This window comes from Homalodisca vitripennis, chromosome X, assembly GCF_021130785.1.
Source record: "Homalodisca vitripennis isolate AUS2020 chromosome X, UT_GWSS_2.1, whole genome shotgun sequence".
NCBI classification, from domain to species: Eukaryota; Metazoa; Arthropoda; class Insecta; order Hemiptera; family Cicadellidae; genus Homalodisca; species Homalodisca vitripennis.
Window position 1 is genome coordinate 141,979,896 of NC_060215.1, and position 17,932 is coordinate 141,997,827.

General features: G+C 36.3%; 1 protein-coding gene across 1 annotated transcript; it reads left to right on the forward strand.

The window, feature by feature from the left end:
- Nucleotides 1-458: 458 nt before the first annotated feature.
- On the forward strand, nt 459-17,592 carry LOC124369937. Its single transcript, XM_046828138.1, has 3 exons — nt 459-697; nt 6,955-7,047; nt 17,090-17,592. The coding sequence occupies exons 1-3, from the start codon at nt 659-661 to the stop codon at nt 17,276-17,278; spliced, it is 321 nt and encodes a 106-aa protein (XP_046684094.1). The 5' UTR covers nt 459-658; the 3' UTR covers nt 17,279-17,592.
- The last annotated feature ends 340 nt before the right edge of the window (nt 17,593-17,932 follow it).

Sequence of the window (17,932 nt, forward strand, 5' to 3'; positions counted from 1 at the left end):
AAGCATATCTAAACCAAATTTATCTTGGTTTGGAAGCAATTAATACCATAAATGAAAGAGTGCATTGGCTGATAGAGAGCTAGGAGTTTGTACATTAATAACGAAAAGATACTTCTGTAGTGATCAACAAAATACTGCTATGCAGTTATAAATGGTGACTTAAATGTGTCCAAAATGATATAGTTGTAACAGTTGTAATAATACGAGCGAATAACTAATAATTGATCCCTAAAGATTTAAATGAGAATGAGAAGATAATTCTTCAACAAAGAACTTACTGCTTGAGACACATTATCTCTTATGATAAGCTTAAATCATACGACTTTCTCATAATTGGTTACAATAAGAGTTTTGGAACCACATGAATTGACCTCATTTTTTTGAAATCGCCGCGCGCCGCTGTGGAACCTGAGTAACTACAAATGAAAAAAAAATGCGGAGTTGCCGATATTTAAGTACCCCAGAATGCACCCATCGAAATCGAAAGAATAAACATCGTCTGCTAGAATCTGAAGTGAAGCGCGGTTGTCAAAGCCTAAGATTTTGCCATTGGTATATTTTTAGTATTTTTTTGCAAAAGTACATTGGCAAGTAAACCGTCTTTTTAATTTTACTAGGATTAATTAATTTTTATTTAAGTAGCATTACACTATCTGTGATGGAGACGGAAGCTGTACTGAACAACTTGGAGAAATCGGTAAGGGCAAGCATAGGCTAGTTTTCTCAAGTGTAGATTATTAGTTTACATTGACTGATTCGAAAATCCCGATATGTGTCTACATTTGATAACTGGAGAATATTGGTGTAATTAAATGATGAATTTACTTGTAAAGAACTTTTAGGATCACGATCAATGTATTTATTGTATCACAATTCCTTACCAATAAGGTACTCAAGAACAGGACAATTGCCTTACAGACTAGGGATATTGTAAAAGTTATTTTTAATCAATCCCTAGAGCAAATTTTTATTTGTATAGGCTTTACAAAATCCACAGATTTATTGAATTTGAAGTATAAATTCCTCTAAACCAGTTACTTATGAAAGGTTGTACTAGTAGGCTGTACAGTACCAAATGATTGGCACTACGTAACCATAGCATGTAAACAAATGAAGTAAATAACTGCAATAAGTAGGATCTCATTATCTTTACAAATATATAGCCCAAGTGGTTTTACATACACAATTTTATTTGTAATAGCTAGCAATTCATAATTGATCAAACAAACCGTTATTATTATAATATGTTCTATAAATTTATGTCATATAGACTATGTAACACCCTCATTTATATGAGTTAGCAGTTGGGCCTTGGTAAAAAAGTTGAAATCCATGGTGAGAAAAACTACATTGTCATCTTTAGTGCTCTTCATATTGAGATATAAAATGTTACTAGACTATAATATAAATAATAGAAGAGTATATTTTAATTGTTCAAAAGAAAAGACTTATTGAATATTCAATCTATAAGTGATCTTCAAAAAGTGCTACTGTTACTGTTCCTGAAATGTTGTCAGTTACTTGTGTTCTCACTTTCCCATTACAAATTTGATGAATAAACCTAAATAAAATGTATATACATGATCAGACCTCGAATTTTTATATTTTATAGAACAGGAACCTGTAGGTACTGCTGCCACCCACACTGATGACTGGCGGCATTCGTGATCAGACCTAGAATATTCATATCATGTAACGGATATATATTCCAGATGGACTGATCATGAATGCCTCCTTTCATCAATGCAGACTGTGGCACCACTATTTATAATCACTTACTCAAAGACCGGCTGGTATTACAGATTACAATACAGATTATGGTATTGTAGCTATAGCTGCTTGACTTTTTTGTGAATTGATTTTCCGGCTTTTAACAGATATTTATATTGAATACGCTTTGACTATAAAACATATATAGGTCATTCCGTATAAAATCAAGGAAGAAAAATATCATTTTGGACCATGATCTCTTGGATATTTGCTTAACCATTAGTACACATCTGGGGCATTAAAATCATTAAAAAATAAGGGGCTTTTTTTTCATCCTGCAATCTTACGCCATGACACCCATCTCTGATATTATGCGGTGTGCAGAGTAATCGATTGCGCATCTTCCCCGCTACAACATTTGTCACTGCCATATTCAAGTAGCTAGTTTGCGCTGAGCTGCAGTCGCATGAACAGGGCCGCCCCTATTGCTTCTCCCGCCAAATGTGAATTGAGAAGTGTTATTCGTTTCCATGCAGCAGAAATCCATCGGAGAATGTACCGCGTTTAAGGAAAATCATTATGACTTATGGTATATGTAAATGATGTAAAAGTTTAAAGATCGTCAAACTCACGTTCTTGACGAAGGAGGTCAAGTATGCAAGTCTGTCACTAGAGATGGCCTTGTTGAACATATTGACAAAGTGCTTAAAGAAAACCTTAGTTCCCAAGAAGTACTTTGTTCAGAAGTGTCAAGATCGCTTTACTCTATTGTTACTACAGGTTATTAGGCTACAAGAATTGTGCTCGCTGGGTGCCAAAGATGTTGACTGAAACCCACAAAAATCGCTGAATGGCTTTAGGTTTGACATTCCTTAAATTTACCCTTGAATGTGAAATTTGGCCATCTTTAAACTTTTGACGCGATTCATGCATAACACCATCACTCGTGATGTTTCCTCCGTAAACACTGTAAGCACTATTCCCTTCTGCTTACAGGAACAAATAACACTCCTCAATTTACATTTTGCGGGAGAATCAATAGATGGCTAGTTCATGCGACTGCAGCTCACCGCGAACTGACTACTTGAACTCAACAGTGACAAATGTTGTAGCAGGGAAGATGCGCAATCGACTACTGTGCTCACTTGACTGACCGTCAAAGCGTGAGATCGGAGGTGAAAAATACAGCCCTTGTATAGCAATTACTTTTTTTTTGTTCTCTTAGGACAAGAAGCTTATAAATTGCACTTAGTCCTGTAAGAACCTTTGCGCTGCTTCCGGAGTGATAGGATATTCAGGATGGGTAAGGTTAGGGAGTAGGGGCCACCTCCTATCGAGATCCATGAGGAAGAATAAGGGCACTACATCTCAAAGTCATCCCGGAAGAAGGGGAGGCCAGCTCTGAACCAGCCTCTCCAGTCAAAGTAGGCAGGGGATGGCACACCCTTGTTGAGGTTAACAAGAACCTCTGAGGTAAGGGAACAAACGCCACCAACTCCAACAGTCATCTTCTACAGTAGACTAGACCTATCGAATTGCCCATGAACCCCAGAATCTCAACATTTTCGTTTAGTGATGTGCCGCTACTGGACATCCATAAGGTTGCCTAGATTGAAGTGGCACATCGGTTTTTGCTGTGTCCAGTGGTGGGTAGCAATTACTTAGTTATCAAACGTCAAAAAGAAGAAAAATCCAAATTTTTTACCCTGGTTTTATACTTTAGGACCATGATATCTGAAACACTAATTGACCGTTTAATTGAAGTTTAAATTTATTCCATTCTCTTCAGTGTTTAAAGGCCTTAAATTTAATATGACCTGTCGGTAATTAACTAATTTGTTATTTCTAAAATCAAATTTTTTTAACAAGAATTAAAACACCCTTTTTGATGATTTTGTTTGTAAAAAAGGTATGTTTTTTGTATACTATTCTGTTTCCAATTACTGTATGCCAAGTTTCATCATATTGCAGTAATAAGGTTCTATTTAAAAAATACTCCTGTTTAACTCTCGTACTGGGTTTAACTCTCATGATGCTGTTTTAATTCTAAGCAGCAGGCTGTTTTAACTCTAAGCAGCAGGTTGTTTTATGTAAAACAATCTTTGCGTAATGTAAACCTACGCATATTTGCTATCATTTGGTTCTCAAATAACTAAAGTATACTATGATTTGAAACATACATTCAAAATATAATTATGTCAAATTTATCTGTAAGTCAGCATTATAAAAACTGGTTGTAAGGAAAACGGGGTGGAGTTATGCCTAAAAATGATAGTTGTGTGGATAAATTGAACATTCCTAAATAGCTATAACTAAATTCATTCTAGTTTTAGACAATTTTTTTTCAGTTTATGTCTTACAGTACATAAATTGTAATTAGTATTTATATATGTTTTGCCTCCTGGAATGATACTTGACTATGAATAAATAAATAAAAATGCCTCTTTATTGGAGCGTTTCTCAGTTACATTACTGTTTTACAGAATTACTCAAGTTACTACACAACATTCTAATGACTAAACTTAACAGAGCTAATCATATAATAGGAATATTTACATTTAAAACACATCACTTATTATGCTAGTTCCTATGTACAAAATCTTTCTTGAACCCTTTTCTTAAATTTAACAATATTTACAAGACCTTTTAGGCCATCAGGAAGGTCATTGTACACCTTTGGCCCGAAATAAGAGAAACTCTTCCGTCCGAGCTCTAAATTTACTCTTGGAAGATGAAGATTTCCTCCATGTCGAGAGGCCCTTTGTGACACTTGATCCCGATACAGTAGTCTTTCCCTGAGGTACTGAGGTTCCTCAATGGTAAGGATCTTGTGGACCATACATGAGGACAGTACTCTACAAACTGTGTCCATAGGCATTATGTTCGCAGTTTCTCGTTGGGGTGATACGTGTTCGAATTTGCGGAGTGAGAACATGAAGCGCACAGCCGAGTTTTGAACTCGCTGAATTCTGGCAATATCACCCTTTGAAATGCTGTTCCCATACGCCGGATAGCAGTAGTAGAACACAGAGAGCACCAAGGACAACACGATCTGCAATTTAGCAGACTCGGGAAGCAATGATCTAAATCTGTAGAAACCCCTTAGTCGCCCTAAGGTGCGTTGAGTAGCATGCGTGACATGGTCGGAGAATGAGAGTTCGCTGTCAAGTACGACACCGAGTGTTTTCACCTGGTCGCAGACTTGCAAACTCGCACCTCCGAGCACAACACCCACACCTCTCTCCCTCAGTGTCTCTACCAGATCACGTGGTGCTATATGCAAAACACTACACTTGTCTACGTTCAGTTTCAAACCATTTGCAGTCGACCAAGAGAAAATTTCCTCCAGGTCAGCATTGATTCGAAACAGAGCGTCCTCAGCGGAGGAAGCGTCATAAGACAAGTGCAGCTGGCAGTCATCCGCATACAGGTGCACTTTGCAGTTCTGCACACAACTGGGAAAATCAGAGGTGTACAAATTGAACAACACTGGGCCAAGGCAACTGCCCTGAGGCACTCCTCGCTGCTTAAAAAGTGGAGATGATGTCTCACTCCCCAGCCTTGTCACCTGGCTTCTTCCATTCATGTAAGATTGAATCCATTCAATTACATTTTCACCAAAACTGTAGGACTTCATCTTAGCTATCAGCAATTCGTGATTGATCACATCAAAGGCTTGTGAAAAATCAAGCAAGACTTAATGAGCTGCATTTTCCTGCATCTTTTGTGTCTATCAAATCGCTAAATAGGTTTACCAAAGCCGAGCAAGTACTATGATTTTTCCTGAAGCCAGATTGAGTTTTTGGTAGTATCTTGTTTATTTCAATGAACTCCACAACCTGTTGAGTTACAATCTTCTCCAAAATCTTTGATATAGCCGGTAAAATCGAAATAGGCCTTAAATTCTGGACACTTTTAGGGGCAGAAATCTTAGGATGTGGTATGACAATACTTTTTTTCCATCTTTCAGGAAAGTTTCCAGTTGACAGAGATACATTTACGAGATGTGCTATAGCTTTAAGCGCATAAGGACTCACAGCTTTAATCATATCTATGGAAATTTCATCAACTCCAACGGCTTTAGATTTAATGCTATTCATTGCAGCTCTTACTTCGTTCTCGTTAACAGGTGAAAATTGAAAAATATTTTCTCTTTCTCTGTTGCTGGCCTCTCTAAATCTATGAATGAGTTCTTCACTCGCTTCAATACTACAACCCATTTCATTAAAATACCTGTTCATATCATTGATATCCAAGTGGTGTGGTATATTTTTGTCTGTGCATTCGGCCACAACGTCACACCGTTTCAAACATTTCCAAAACTCCTTTGGGTCTTTATTTGAAGCGAGTCTCTCAGAGAAAAATTCTTTCTTCGCTCTCCATACTAAGTTATTTACTGAATTTCTTAGAGCTTTATAATTTGACCAATCATCGCACGTTCTAGACTTCAAGTATTTGTTTCTGGCTTGGTTCTTAGTTTTTATCAGTTTTGCCAAATCGGCATTCATCCACAGAGATTTTTTTCTCGTAACTCTTTTGCATACGGTGGGAGCTTGCTTGTCAAAAACTTCTGTCACATTCCTAGTAATAAATTCTTCTATTTCATTTACATTTTGTAGCTGGATCACACCTTCCCAATCTATGCTGGATATGTCTCTAACAGCCTCATCAATGTTAAACTTCTGTATTTTACCATTTTAGCAGATTTCCTTTCTTTTTTGCAAATCAAATCACAATATATTAGCTTGTGGTCTGTGATCTTCACCCCTCTTGTGTCTGTAATGCTTGGAGCATCGATGACGCCGTTCCTTTCAATCTTGGCTGATCTGTCCACAAATATGTGATCTAACAATGTATTTGTAGTACTAATCACTCTAGTGGGCTCGTTAATAATTTGAATAGCATTGTTTTCCTTTGATATATGGCGTAAATAAATTGCTTCGTTGCTGGTTAATATACCTTTCTGTCATCAATCGAACGTTTTATTTCGATGATTACTTGTTTTTAGAGCACTGTCCTATTGTGAAATAATCAAGTCGTCAAATTGTTATAATTATAGTGTATTTTTTTCTTAATATCACTTAACTTAATTATGAGTGGAAGATTTTTCTGTTTGTCTGGATATAATTTGTTGTGAAAGGTTAAAAATGCTCTTATTTGGCATTTTTACCAGTCCTAGTTTAATGTGTACCTTCTCACATTTTTAAGTGTCCGTACATAAATAATCCAGGCTTTCTCTTACAGGTGAAAAGAACAGATAGTCATTTGGACAAAATTGCATGGAAATTGGACGAATGTGAAAAAGAAGTAATCGACATTACTTACGATGAAAATAAGGTGAGTTAGTATTGCAGAGCTGATAAGAACAAATAAGTTAACCCCATTTAAAACATAACTAACCCTACATCGGGCGCTAAACGGAGTTTTCCTCTGTGTATTTTTTATTATTAAAAATAGTACTACTTTTCTGATGTTGGCAGTCGTTTCCCGCAGTGTACTTCACGAGCATCTTTTGGGGAAGCGAAACAATAGCCTCCCGCTTATCTTTGTCAAAATCTGTCAGTATGAGGTCTACTTCCGTGCGAGACTGGACGATTCCTCCGTGAGCGCCCAATGTTGTGTTTGTAGTACTTGGACGAAATCTCCGTGAGCGCCTAAATGTGTGACCTGTGATGGTTTCTTTTTAAGTTTTACAATATATTGTATTTGAATTTTGTGAAATGGAGAATGAAGACGAGAGACTTGTCAGTACAGTACCCGTGTGCTAGGGAACATTTCAGTACTGTCTATGGAGTGAACATTGTCGTTATAAGAACCAGAAGGAAAATGTTTTGAAACTTTGTGTAGTGTTTAAAAAATTTTTAGTAAAGAATACATTTTGATTTTAGAGTAATAATTGACATTACAATTGTATAATATCTCAAGAATTGAAGTAAGTTGTTTTTGTAAGAAGTTAAAAACTAAGTTAATTTCCTTATATTATTACAGTAGGTTAAACATTTTTACAATTAATTGCATTATTCCTTAAAATAAATCATGTTGTTATTATGCAATAACATTTTTTTAAATTTTTAATTTCTTATTTGGAAAATTCATTACATTAGAGAGTAATTTTTATTTAATTTCTAAAAAATGAATATATTACATTGTAATTAAATCAGTATGAATATTTAAACAAATAAAAACAGTTTAAACGACTATGATATCCATTATTCGCTAACCTGGAGGAAACCTCCGTGAGCGCCTGATGGTGTTTCTAATTTTAAGCGCCTGATGGAGGGTTAGTTATGAAAAGGTCTAATTTATTGTACTTGTTAAGTTGATAACTTGAAAATAATCTTCAATTTTATGGTTTTTAATAACATTGTAGCTGTTCTAAAATATTTTTTTATAATATATTTTTCTTGAAAATGTTAACATTTTTTTGTATCCCACTTGTAGTTTATCACTTAGTGTAAAATTTTCACAAAAAATATTTATGTTTTTATAATTTTTGAGGTTTTTCATCAGACAATTATGTTATGAATCATTCTACTCCAAATTGGAAGTCAGTTTGGAAAGTAGACAGACATCTGGGAGGCTTTAGGGCAGTGGCCTTCTTAATATTTCTTCCCAGGGTATTAAGAGCGTCTGGGAATGCAGACAGGATTATCTTGGATTAGGCATCAACCTATTTAGAACACACATGTAGCCAAGATTCCCAGGGAGTACGACACCACACGTGGAAAGGTCACACGCAGCTTAAAATAACATTCGAAAAACCAATGTCCGGGATGTCAGCTCACCACTAATGGTCCGGCTGTGGGAAACCAGTTCCGTCCTTGGAGGTCACACGTGTAGACCCCAAAATATCCACTGGCCAATCAGGGCTCAGAACCCCCGGGGTGCGGCACGGTAGGGGAGGCTCCGCCTCCTCTGGAGAGGGAACCACCACCTCAGTATATAAACCCAAACTTAGTCAAAATTAGTAGCTCTTATCTGCTCATCTCTTATCTCGTCGTCTCAGCCTCGCATCAGCGCAGTCGAGTCGAGGCCCAGTCCTGTACGAGTTCTGCCCGGTGTCATCCTCTGTGCTGCCATGTCTTTGTTGGCCCTAGTGGTTACGTTGCTGGGTAAGTCACGCTAGCCCTCAGCTCTTTAGTATGTCTGGTAGTCTCCAGTATTAACCAGCCTTGTAAGAACAACTTGTGTTCAATGTGTAATTATTACTTAGATGCTTTGGATCAATAAACATATATTCAAATACTCAAGCACTTAAGGTTGCCCTTTATTTGCTATCCTGACATTTAAGGTACACCCCAGCCATGCTTAACAATTATTTTTTATTTCTAAAGTGTCTGATTTAAAAAAAAACCTTTCTACCAAAAGGTCTCATGGAATTAAGGTTTTAGTACTGGCTTTTTGTAGTTTTTGTATTTAGTGGTATTCTACAAGATAAATACAAGATTTCAGAAAACATTACATCCTTGAATGGCGTAATGTTGAGCAGGTTCATTCATTACTCCAAGTTTGTTGATGCTTAATTATTCCATCACCACTGGTGATTCAAATAGGCTGACCTTCTGCTAAACTCATATAGAAACGTAATAGGATTTTAGACATTGCCATCGTTATATGTTACAAAAAGTATAACCCTACGTTTAGAGGACTGAAAAATAACTTCTTTCTTAGGTGTGGAAAAAACCTAATACATAAACATGCACTTAAACATTTAAACAAAGATAAACAAGAAATTTTTAAACATCATTTTTTGACCTGCAGAATTCATAAGGCTCAATCTATTTAGAGAAACTTTCCACTGGTTCACCCACACAAAGATTCTTATACGTTCTGATACTAGTGATAAGTATTTATTGCTTTATCAATATCACCATGTTAGCCATCCAGTATCTTGCAGAGTAAATTATTAACAATAGTATTAGTATTAGCTTGGAATTCTCTAAGCTGGTGTTATTAGACCAACTACTGTCCGCATCTGACTTGTTTGCGTGCGCGGGGTGAGGGGGACGAGGGTGAGGACTCCCCTCCACAGACAATACGTCACCGTTGTCTCGGCAAAGGCGCTACTAGTCACCTCCGCACATTCGCCCGCGAATACCTTGTAGTAGAGAGTTGTGATTTCACCAGTGCACCTCAAATTTGTATTATTAAGTTTTAATGTATAACATAGTGTAAATTCATTAGATGAAAGGAAGTTTAATTTAATATAGTGTATATTTGTGAGTTTTTAGCTTTTCAAAATGGCTTCGGTTCGCAAGAAGGGACAGACAATTCACAGTGAGGCAAGGGATGTTATAAGGCGAGTTATTCAAAAGTGTGATGAAGAATCAAATACGGGTACTCTCCAACATAGACTGAAGCAGAGTAATATCCGGGTAGCTAATTACACGGGTATATCAGTGCGAAGTGTAACATCTATAAGGAAAGAAGGTGTCGAAGCCGGTAATGAAGCCTTAAGTACTCCTGGGAAAAAAAGACCATATTCAGAGGAAAAAAATTTCACATCGATGAATTTGACCAGAGAGTGATTCGTGATACCATCAATGATTTTTACATTGTACAAAAAAAAGTGCCAACGGTACATAAATTACTAACGGCAGTTAAAGAAAAGATTAACTTTCCTTGGGGAGTACACACTTTACGACGCTTACTTCATACCATGGGGTTTAAGTGGAAGAGATGTGGAAAAATCAGGAACGTTTTAATAGAACGGCCTGATATAGTAAACTGGGGTGCTCGTTATTTGCGAGAGATACAAAAGTGTAGGCACGAGGGTAAAGTTATTGTGTACCTAGACGAGACGTGGGTGGACAACAATTTAACTTTTGGAAAATGCTGGAGTGGTCCTGGTGTTCTTGGCGTCTTGGCAAACACGATTTCATGTAATAGACTAATAGTGGTTAGTGCCGGCACGAAAGATGGATTTCTTCATGACTGCAATTTAATTTTCAAAGCTGGCAGAGCTACCGGTGATTACCATGGTTAAATGAATAGCGTTAATTTTGAACGATGGGTTCACGAAAAACTATTGCCACATCTTCCAAAAACTTTACTTTACAGTTTTAGGATAAGAGCAAACAATGTTATAGCTCATGCAAAAAATGTCATTATACCCTAAATATAGAATTACTTAAATACACACCAATTTCCTGGCGTTATAATGTGACAAGGCAAATAACTAATAGTTTTAGGCCGGGTAGTAGTGCGGGAAGTGACACCTGGTCGACAGCCTCAGCCAATGGCAGGTGCATTCCTTGAGCTCGCAAACAAGTGAGATGCGGACAGTAGTCGCTGTTATCACTGCGGTGTCTACTAAATGTACTGTTTATCTAGGCAGAATCATCCCAACATGTATCAAGCATGGAGGTCCTAAGATCTAACCGTGGCTTTTTATTCCTTTCAAAGGCATCTTTTAAATGGCTCTTTACTAAAAGCTTTTAAATTATTTCAAATTTCTATTCTTTATGCACATATTTTGCATATACCTACCATATCATAGCCCTTTTATATGTACATATGTTATAAGTTGCAGTTGTGTTTCCTTCATACTTAAATCTAAAAGTGCTGACATCATGCCACACAATTTCAGTGAGCCACCTAGTAGTGCTAACATCACGCTAAGACAATAGACAAATTCTTTATTTACAAATCATCAAGAAATGCAATTGCGTCGGTTAGTTTTTATTGAGAGTATTGCTCTTCTCTTTTCCAGTTCAGGAACTCATCCATGGTGTAGAATGGACAGCTAGAGAGCCATTTGGTCAGTGCTGTCTTCATTCTCTGTCCTTGTAGCATTTTTAGATCTTCCGGGAGATGGTTGAAGATTTTTCTGCCCATGTAGGATGGTTTCCTTTAAAATAGTGCAGTGTGATGTAGTGGCAGGAGAATATTTGAAGCATGGCGGGTGTTGTAGGTATGGAAGTCATGGCCTCGTTCCAATTGCTCTTTGTCAACATGGACTATGACTTCTCTGATGTATAGGCCGATAATCGTGAAGATTCCCTGGTGAGGGAAGGCACCTCTGCAGCTTTCCCTTGGGCCAAGGCCAGATATGATCCTGACTGCTCTTTTCTGTAGTAGCAGTATTCTATTTAAGTTTCATGCAGTTGTGCCTCTCCAAACTGCAAGGCCATATCTTAAGTGTGACTCAAATAACGCACAATAGGCAATTTTTGTAGTTGCTTCATCACTGGCATGCTTTACTCTTTTTAAAATATATAGGCATGAATTCAGTGTTTTGGAGAATATATCAATGTGATTGTTCCATGATAAATTGCTATCAATAGTCATTCCGAAGAATTTTGTCTGACTTTCCATTGATACATCAGGCAGTGATGGAACTTCTTGTCTCCTTCCAAAAGCTAATTGTTTGGTTTTTGCAGTGTTGACTACTAATTGTTTTCATGATAGTATTGATAAGCATTTTTAATGCATTGTAGGAGTTAATAGCTAAGTTATTTGGTGAGGATTCGGACTAGAAATGTGTCATCGGCATACATCACGGGAGCACAGTACATGCTTAAGTATTGCCGCATGTAATCTTTCATGAGAATAAACAGAACCGGTCCCTACACTGAGCTCTGAGGTACGCCTCTTTTAACAGGCAGAGACTCTGATTTTATTGTTTGTGAGAACCTGTTTTGTGTATATTGAATATCTACTGTCTGGCCTCTTCCCTCTAGATAACTTTTTAACCATTTTTTGGCATGTTCTTTAACTCTGTTTTCAAGTTTGTAAAGGATCAGGTCATGTCCTAGGCAGTCAAAAGCTTTGCTGAAATCGAGCATAATGCCAGTGACCATGTTTTTTCCTTCTAAGTTATCAATGATGAATTCTGAAAGTTTGATAATGGCCGATGTTGTATACCTTCCTTTAATAAAACCATGTTCATTATCTGTTAGAAGGTTGTGTAGTTCACAGTGATCCAATAGTCTTTTCAAAACTATTTTCTCAATGACTGGAGCAGGTTGGGATCAGAGATATGGGCCTATAGTTAGTAGCCTCTGTGTGGCTTCCACTTTTAAGCTTTGGATATTCCTTACTACGTTTGAGGGCTGATGGAAATTGTCCTTGAGCAAGGGGTAAATTTGTTATTTTGACTAGAGCCCGAGTCAATGCTTTACTACAGTGTTTCAACATTTTTGCTGAGATTTCATCAAACCCTGCTGATATTTTAGGTTTAAGACTTTTAATTATGGCCTCAAGTTCATGTTCATTAGTGGGAAGCAACTGAGTTAGATCATGGTTTATGATTTGTGGTTGGACTGCAGTCTGCTTTTTTGTTCTTGGATGGCTATTTAGGGTATGACCTGCTATGTTCGTAAAACACTCATTGAGGTGATTAGCTATTTGAAGGGGTTGGTGGTGATCTCTCCTTTTACGTTGAGTTGTGGCGGAGGAGCAGTTGAACATTTTTTACCTCTCTGACTGTTTATAACTTGCCATAATGCTTTTGATTTGTTTTCAGCATTTCCTTTGTGATCTGCAGCTGCTTGCCATTTGATTGTTTTAGCCTCTTGTCATAGTCTTTCTTGGCCTCGTACATTTCATTTTTATCTGCTTATGCACCTGTAAGCTCACGTTTTCGAAGACATGTCAGATATATTGCTTTGTGACGTCTAGCCTCTTCATCTGCGTATCTTGGTGCTTTTCTCTTCCTCTGTCACACGGTCTTTCTAGGACAAACTGTGTTCATAATGGCAACAATAGTTGATAAAAAGTCATTGTAGGCGGTTTCTGCAGAGTCCGCGTTTTGTACATTTTCCAAGTTTTCCTGTTCAAACTGAGCCTTAAGAAGATTTAAATTTTCTTGGTTTAATACTTTGAGTATTGTATTCTTTTGAGATGATGATGTTGTTATGTACTTTATTTCACAGATTTGAGCAGTATGGTCAGAAATTCCAGCATGAATCACAGTTGAAGTTATTTGTCTAGATTAGTGCAGATAAAATCTATTGATGAGATGGATGTAGGGGTGACTCGCGTTGGGGGTAGTGGTAGTCTTGAGATGCTGTGGCTGCTCAAGGTGTTGTTTAACATTTGATTGTTCCTATCTGATTTCAGGCCTTCAACATTAATGTCTCCCATAACTATAAGTGGGTGGTTTTCCGCTTTTGTGTTCTCAATTGGTGCAGAAAGTAGATTTAGTGCTTCCTCAAGTTGTCCTGCAGGAGTTCTGTAGACACCAAGAATGTACAACTGCCTTTTCCCCGAGGTTAATTTGATCATTCCCAGTTCACATATTAGTTCTTGGTTGTTTTCTATGTTTGTAGGCTGTACGTATGTTTCCAGTTCATCTTTGACAAAAATGGCAACTCCTCCTTTTTTGTGGGATTTACGACTGAAATGTAGGTATTAGACAGTAATTTTGTAGTCTGGTATTTTATATTTCATCCTTTTTTAATCCATGTTCACTGAGCAATAATATCTGGATTTATTTCCTCAAGGACGCGATTTAGCCTGTCTGTTTTGTTTCTCATTTCCTGCATGTTTTGGTGTAGGACAGAAATTTTATTTGTGCGATTTGGTGAATTCGATGTAGTTGTCGGTTTAACTAGATTTTCATCAGCATTGTGATGAGAAATTGCCAGTTTTTTGTCTTTAATTGGCTTTGGTGCTAAGGCTCTTTTTGGTGTTCTTGGTCTGTTTTCTTTTTGAACGTCTTCAAATGGCTGGCTTCTAAACAATGTGCAACAGGGCCATTTTGGTACTGCTCATTAATTATTCTATAGCCGTCTATGTGATTATTGAAGAAATCTTCAAGGTTTTCCTCCTCACAGCGGATTATTGCTGTAATTGGTGGTTTCTTTTCTGTTAGTTTCATAAAAACTTTTTCATTAACTGTTCCACTTCCATAGAGAGTTGCATCTTGAGGGGCATTTGACACTAGTGATTCTGTGGCATTGTTGGTTGAATTAAATTGTCCATTAATGGGTTCTGCAGTGCTATAAGCTGTATGATTGGACCTGTACTTGGCAGTTTGCAATGACATGCTGTATGCATTCCGCTTAGCTACTATCCTTGTACTTTTATTGTTTAATGTTTTCTTTGGTGTTGAGGAGGTGGAATTTGATCGTTCAGAAATATTTTTTGAAACTTTACTGCCTAGTTGTGCCTCCAGTGTTTTGAGAGTGTTTTCCATCAAGTCCTGTCTGAGCCAATTCGTGTTGAGTTGAATCCGACATTTCCAGCTTTGTGTTCACAGTCTGAGTTTCCATTGTCTTGAATAATTTTGGATGGTGATTTTGAGTTTGTTTCTCAGAAGAATTTATAGAATATATTATTACTCTTTGCTGGGCTCTAATTTGTGCCATTTCTAACACAAGAGATGAGGAGGCTGATGTTGGTAAATTGTTCATTGAAGTCTGAGTAGCAGTACTTATAATAAACCTGGAATCTGTTTGATCGGTATCATTTAGTTTGTTTAGTTTAGTACAATCATGGTTACGTCAATGTTTACCAAAAACATAACATCCATAATTTATGATATTTTTAAACGTATTTTATATAGTAATAAACTAGAAAAATGGCACTATTAATTTATCCACATGCCCTCTTTATTTTTTCCTAAATACTTTCACTAGGCTACAGGTAATTTCAGTTTTTGCTTATATTTTTATATTTTAAATAAATTGGTATTTTTAGTATATTTTGGATTTTTATTTGAGTGAGTTTAGTATAGTGCTATGCTGTGCTAAGTGTAAAGAAAGAAAAAACCCTGTTAATAACCTTTTAACACGCAACAGTAAGTAGTTGTAATTATTATTTTCTTATTCTGTAGCTTTCAATGAAAATAAGATAAATAATATGTTGCACTTTGTTAATTATGTACTTATTATTTACTTTCAACATATGCTTGTCAAACTTCTAAAACACTTTTGCACTACAGGTGAATATAGTCAGCTGGTTTCAGAACTACCATAATCGATTTATGGTCTCAACTCTAACATTGTTCACTGAGATGGAATATCTTAGCAATTTATTGGAGAGTTGCCATATGTAGAGAAAACCTTCCACTGAAGTTATATGACCTAATGTTTTACCCTCTCCTTTTACAGCTTATAATGTATATGTTGTGTAACCGTGATACCGTAATGTTATAAGTTACTCTCCTGATACTTTCAGAGGTTTTGTTATAAAACGTTCATCCTCTTTATGAATGTTTTTTTGTCAGTGATAGGTAGTCTGTGGATAGAGACAGGGTACTGGGTATTATAGCTGTCGTGGTGTGGGAGAGAGAGAATACTGGGTATTATATTCTTAACTTATTAGATCTTAAAGACAATCTAAATCTAATGGTTAGAGTCCAGCAATTGCACTGATTGTTATGGTAGATGTTCATCCGCATACATTACCTCGTATCTATTATGAAATGTGCTTCAAATATTGAAAAATAGGCTATTCTCGATATATCTATTGTGTTGTTGTGATTTTATTTGGGGGCAACTATGGTACTTAACTAATTGATACTGATGCCCAAATAATAAAAATTAAATAACTGAACTAAAATTTAGAATAATAAACAATAACTGAACTAAATTCAACAGTTGTATGCACATTATTCAAGAAGTATGCTGAATTTTAGGTAGGTTTCAAAGAAAATTTGTGATATATATATATACAGGGCGTTTGAAAAGTATGGGTACGGCTTAATATTTTAAAAACCATAGGAGATAACATCTACAAACTTTCCACAGTGTCATATGGAATGCGGAATTCAACTCTACTAAGTGAGCTCTTTCAAATGAGGTATCACTCGACCCATGCTTCAATTTAAGATTTCCATGTTTTCCTCTGTGGGCCGTCCCCCCATGGTTGGCATGTCATGGTAATAGCAAGGAAAAATAGTTTACATAGCCATATGACACTGTGCAAAGTTTGTAGATGTTATCTCCTATGGTTTTTAAAATATTAAGCCGTACCCATACTTTTCAAACGCCCTGTATATATATATATCAGCCAATGATTAGACCATACAACACAACATGACCTGTTATGGTACTTCCATTAAAATGTAGATTAGTTTTTGAAATAATTACAAAAACAGCTACTCTAGACAAATATTTCACACACTTGACATTACTGTTACAAATCTAGAATCCTAGAACTAAATTTTTCACAAAAATAAATTTATAAGACTTGGAAATCATATTTTGAAAAATAACTCAATTGCCACCACTAGGTTTTAAAGTATTTGAAATAACCAATACTGAAATTTAACAATTAGTGCATTAAGCACCTGCAGTCCTAAATTTGGCTGATGTTGTGTGGACATGTGAAAAATCAGGCAGACATAAACTGTTCACAAGAACCTGGGGCAGAGGTTTCAATGATGCCCGGCCAACCACTTTGTGGAAGATCATGTGTGTTGTTGTTATAGGAATCTGAGTCAGTCCTACATCTGTTGGAGACCGTGACGCAAGTGAAGCAACATTATGAGAATCTGCGCAAGGAGATCTCCGAGGTACAGGAGCTACAGAAGCAGGTGCAGGACTCTCTGCGTGACAGCACTGCGCAGGTTCAGACTCGCTGCCGAGCATTGCGGATGAAACTTATTGGCTATCAATAAACGCACACCATTTAGTTACCTGTCAATATTCTAAAATGTGTACCTTAAATTATTTTTATTTAGTATGTTATTTACCTATTCTATAGAGGGCATTATGTAGTAGGCACTGAGCTCAAAAGTTAGGTCTTTATACCTTATATGGTTAATGTAACTTATAACATTACATTCTAAACCTGTGAAAGTGCTATGGACATCAGTTGTTGGTTTTACATACTCTGTAACAGTATTATCAGCCTTTTATTATTTTTAATTAATGTATTGTGCGGTGAAAAATATATGGTGTTTGTGTTAGTAATAAAACTTTATTAAATATTTACTGTAGTTTTGATGGTTAGCTATATATAACGTAATAAGAAATATTATTTTGTGTAAATTAAACGGTAAAAATTAAAAGTAAATAAGGCCAGTGATATTGACTTAGCTTAAAATTCCAAAATGTTTAGAATACTAATATTTATTTTCAGTAAAAAGGTTAACATTATTCAAAATATAAGATAGGATATAAGGAGATAGGATTGTTTTGTAATGATCTCTTGGTTTTAAAAGGAGTTTGTGCCGAAAAGCATATCAAAGTTTAATGTTTAATGACATTTCATTGATTCAGTGGAAACATCACTTTAAAAATGTTTTGTTCGCCAAAAAAACATAAATTTT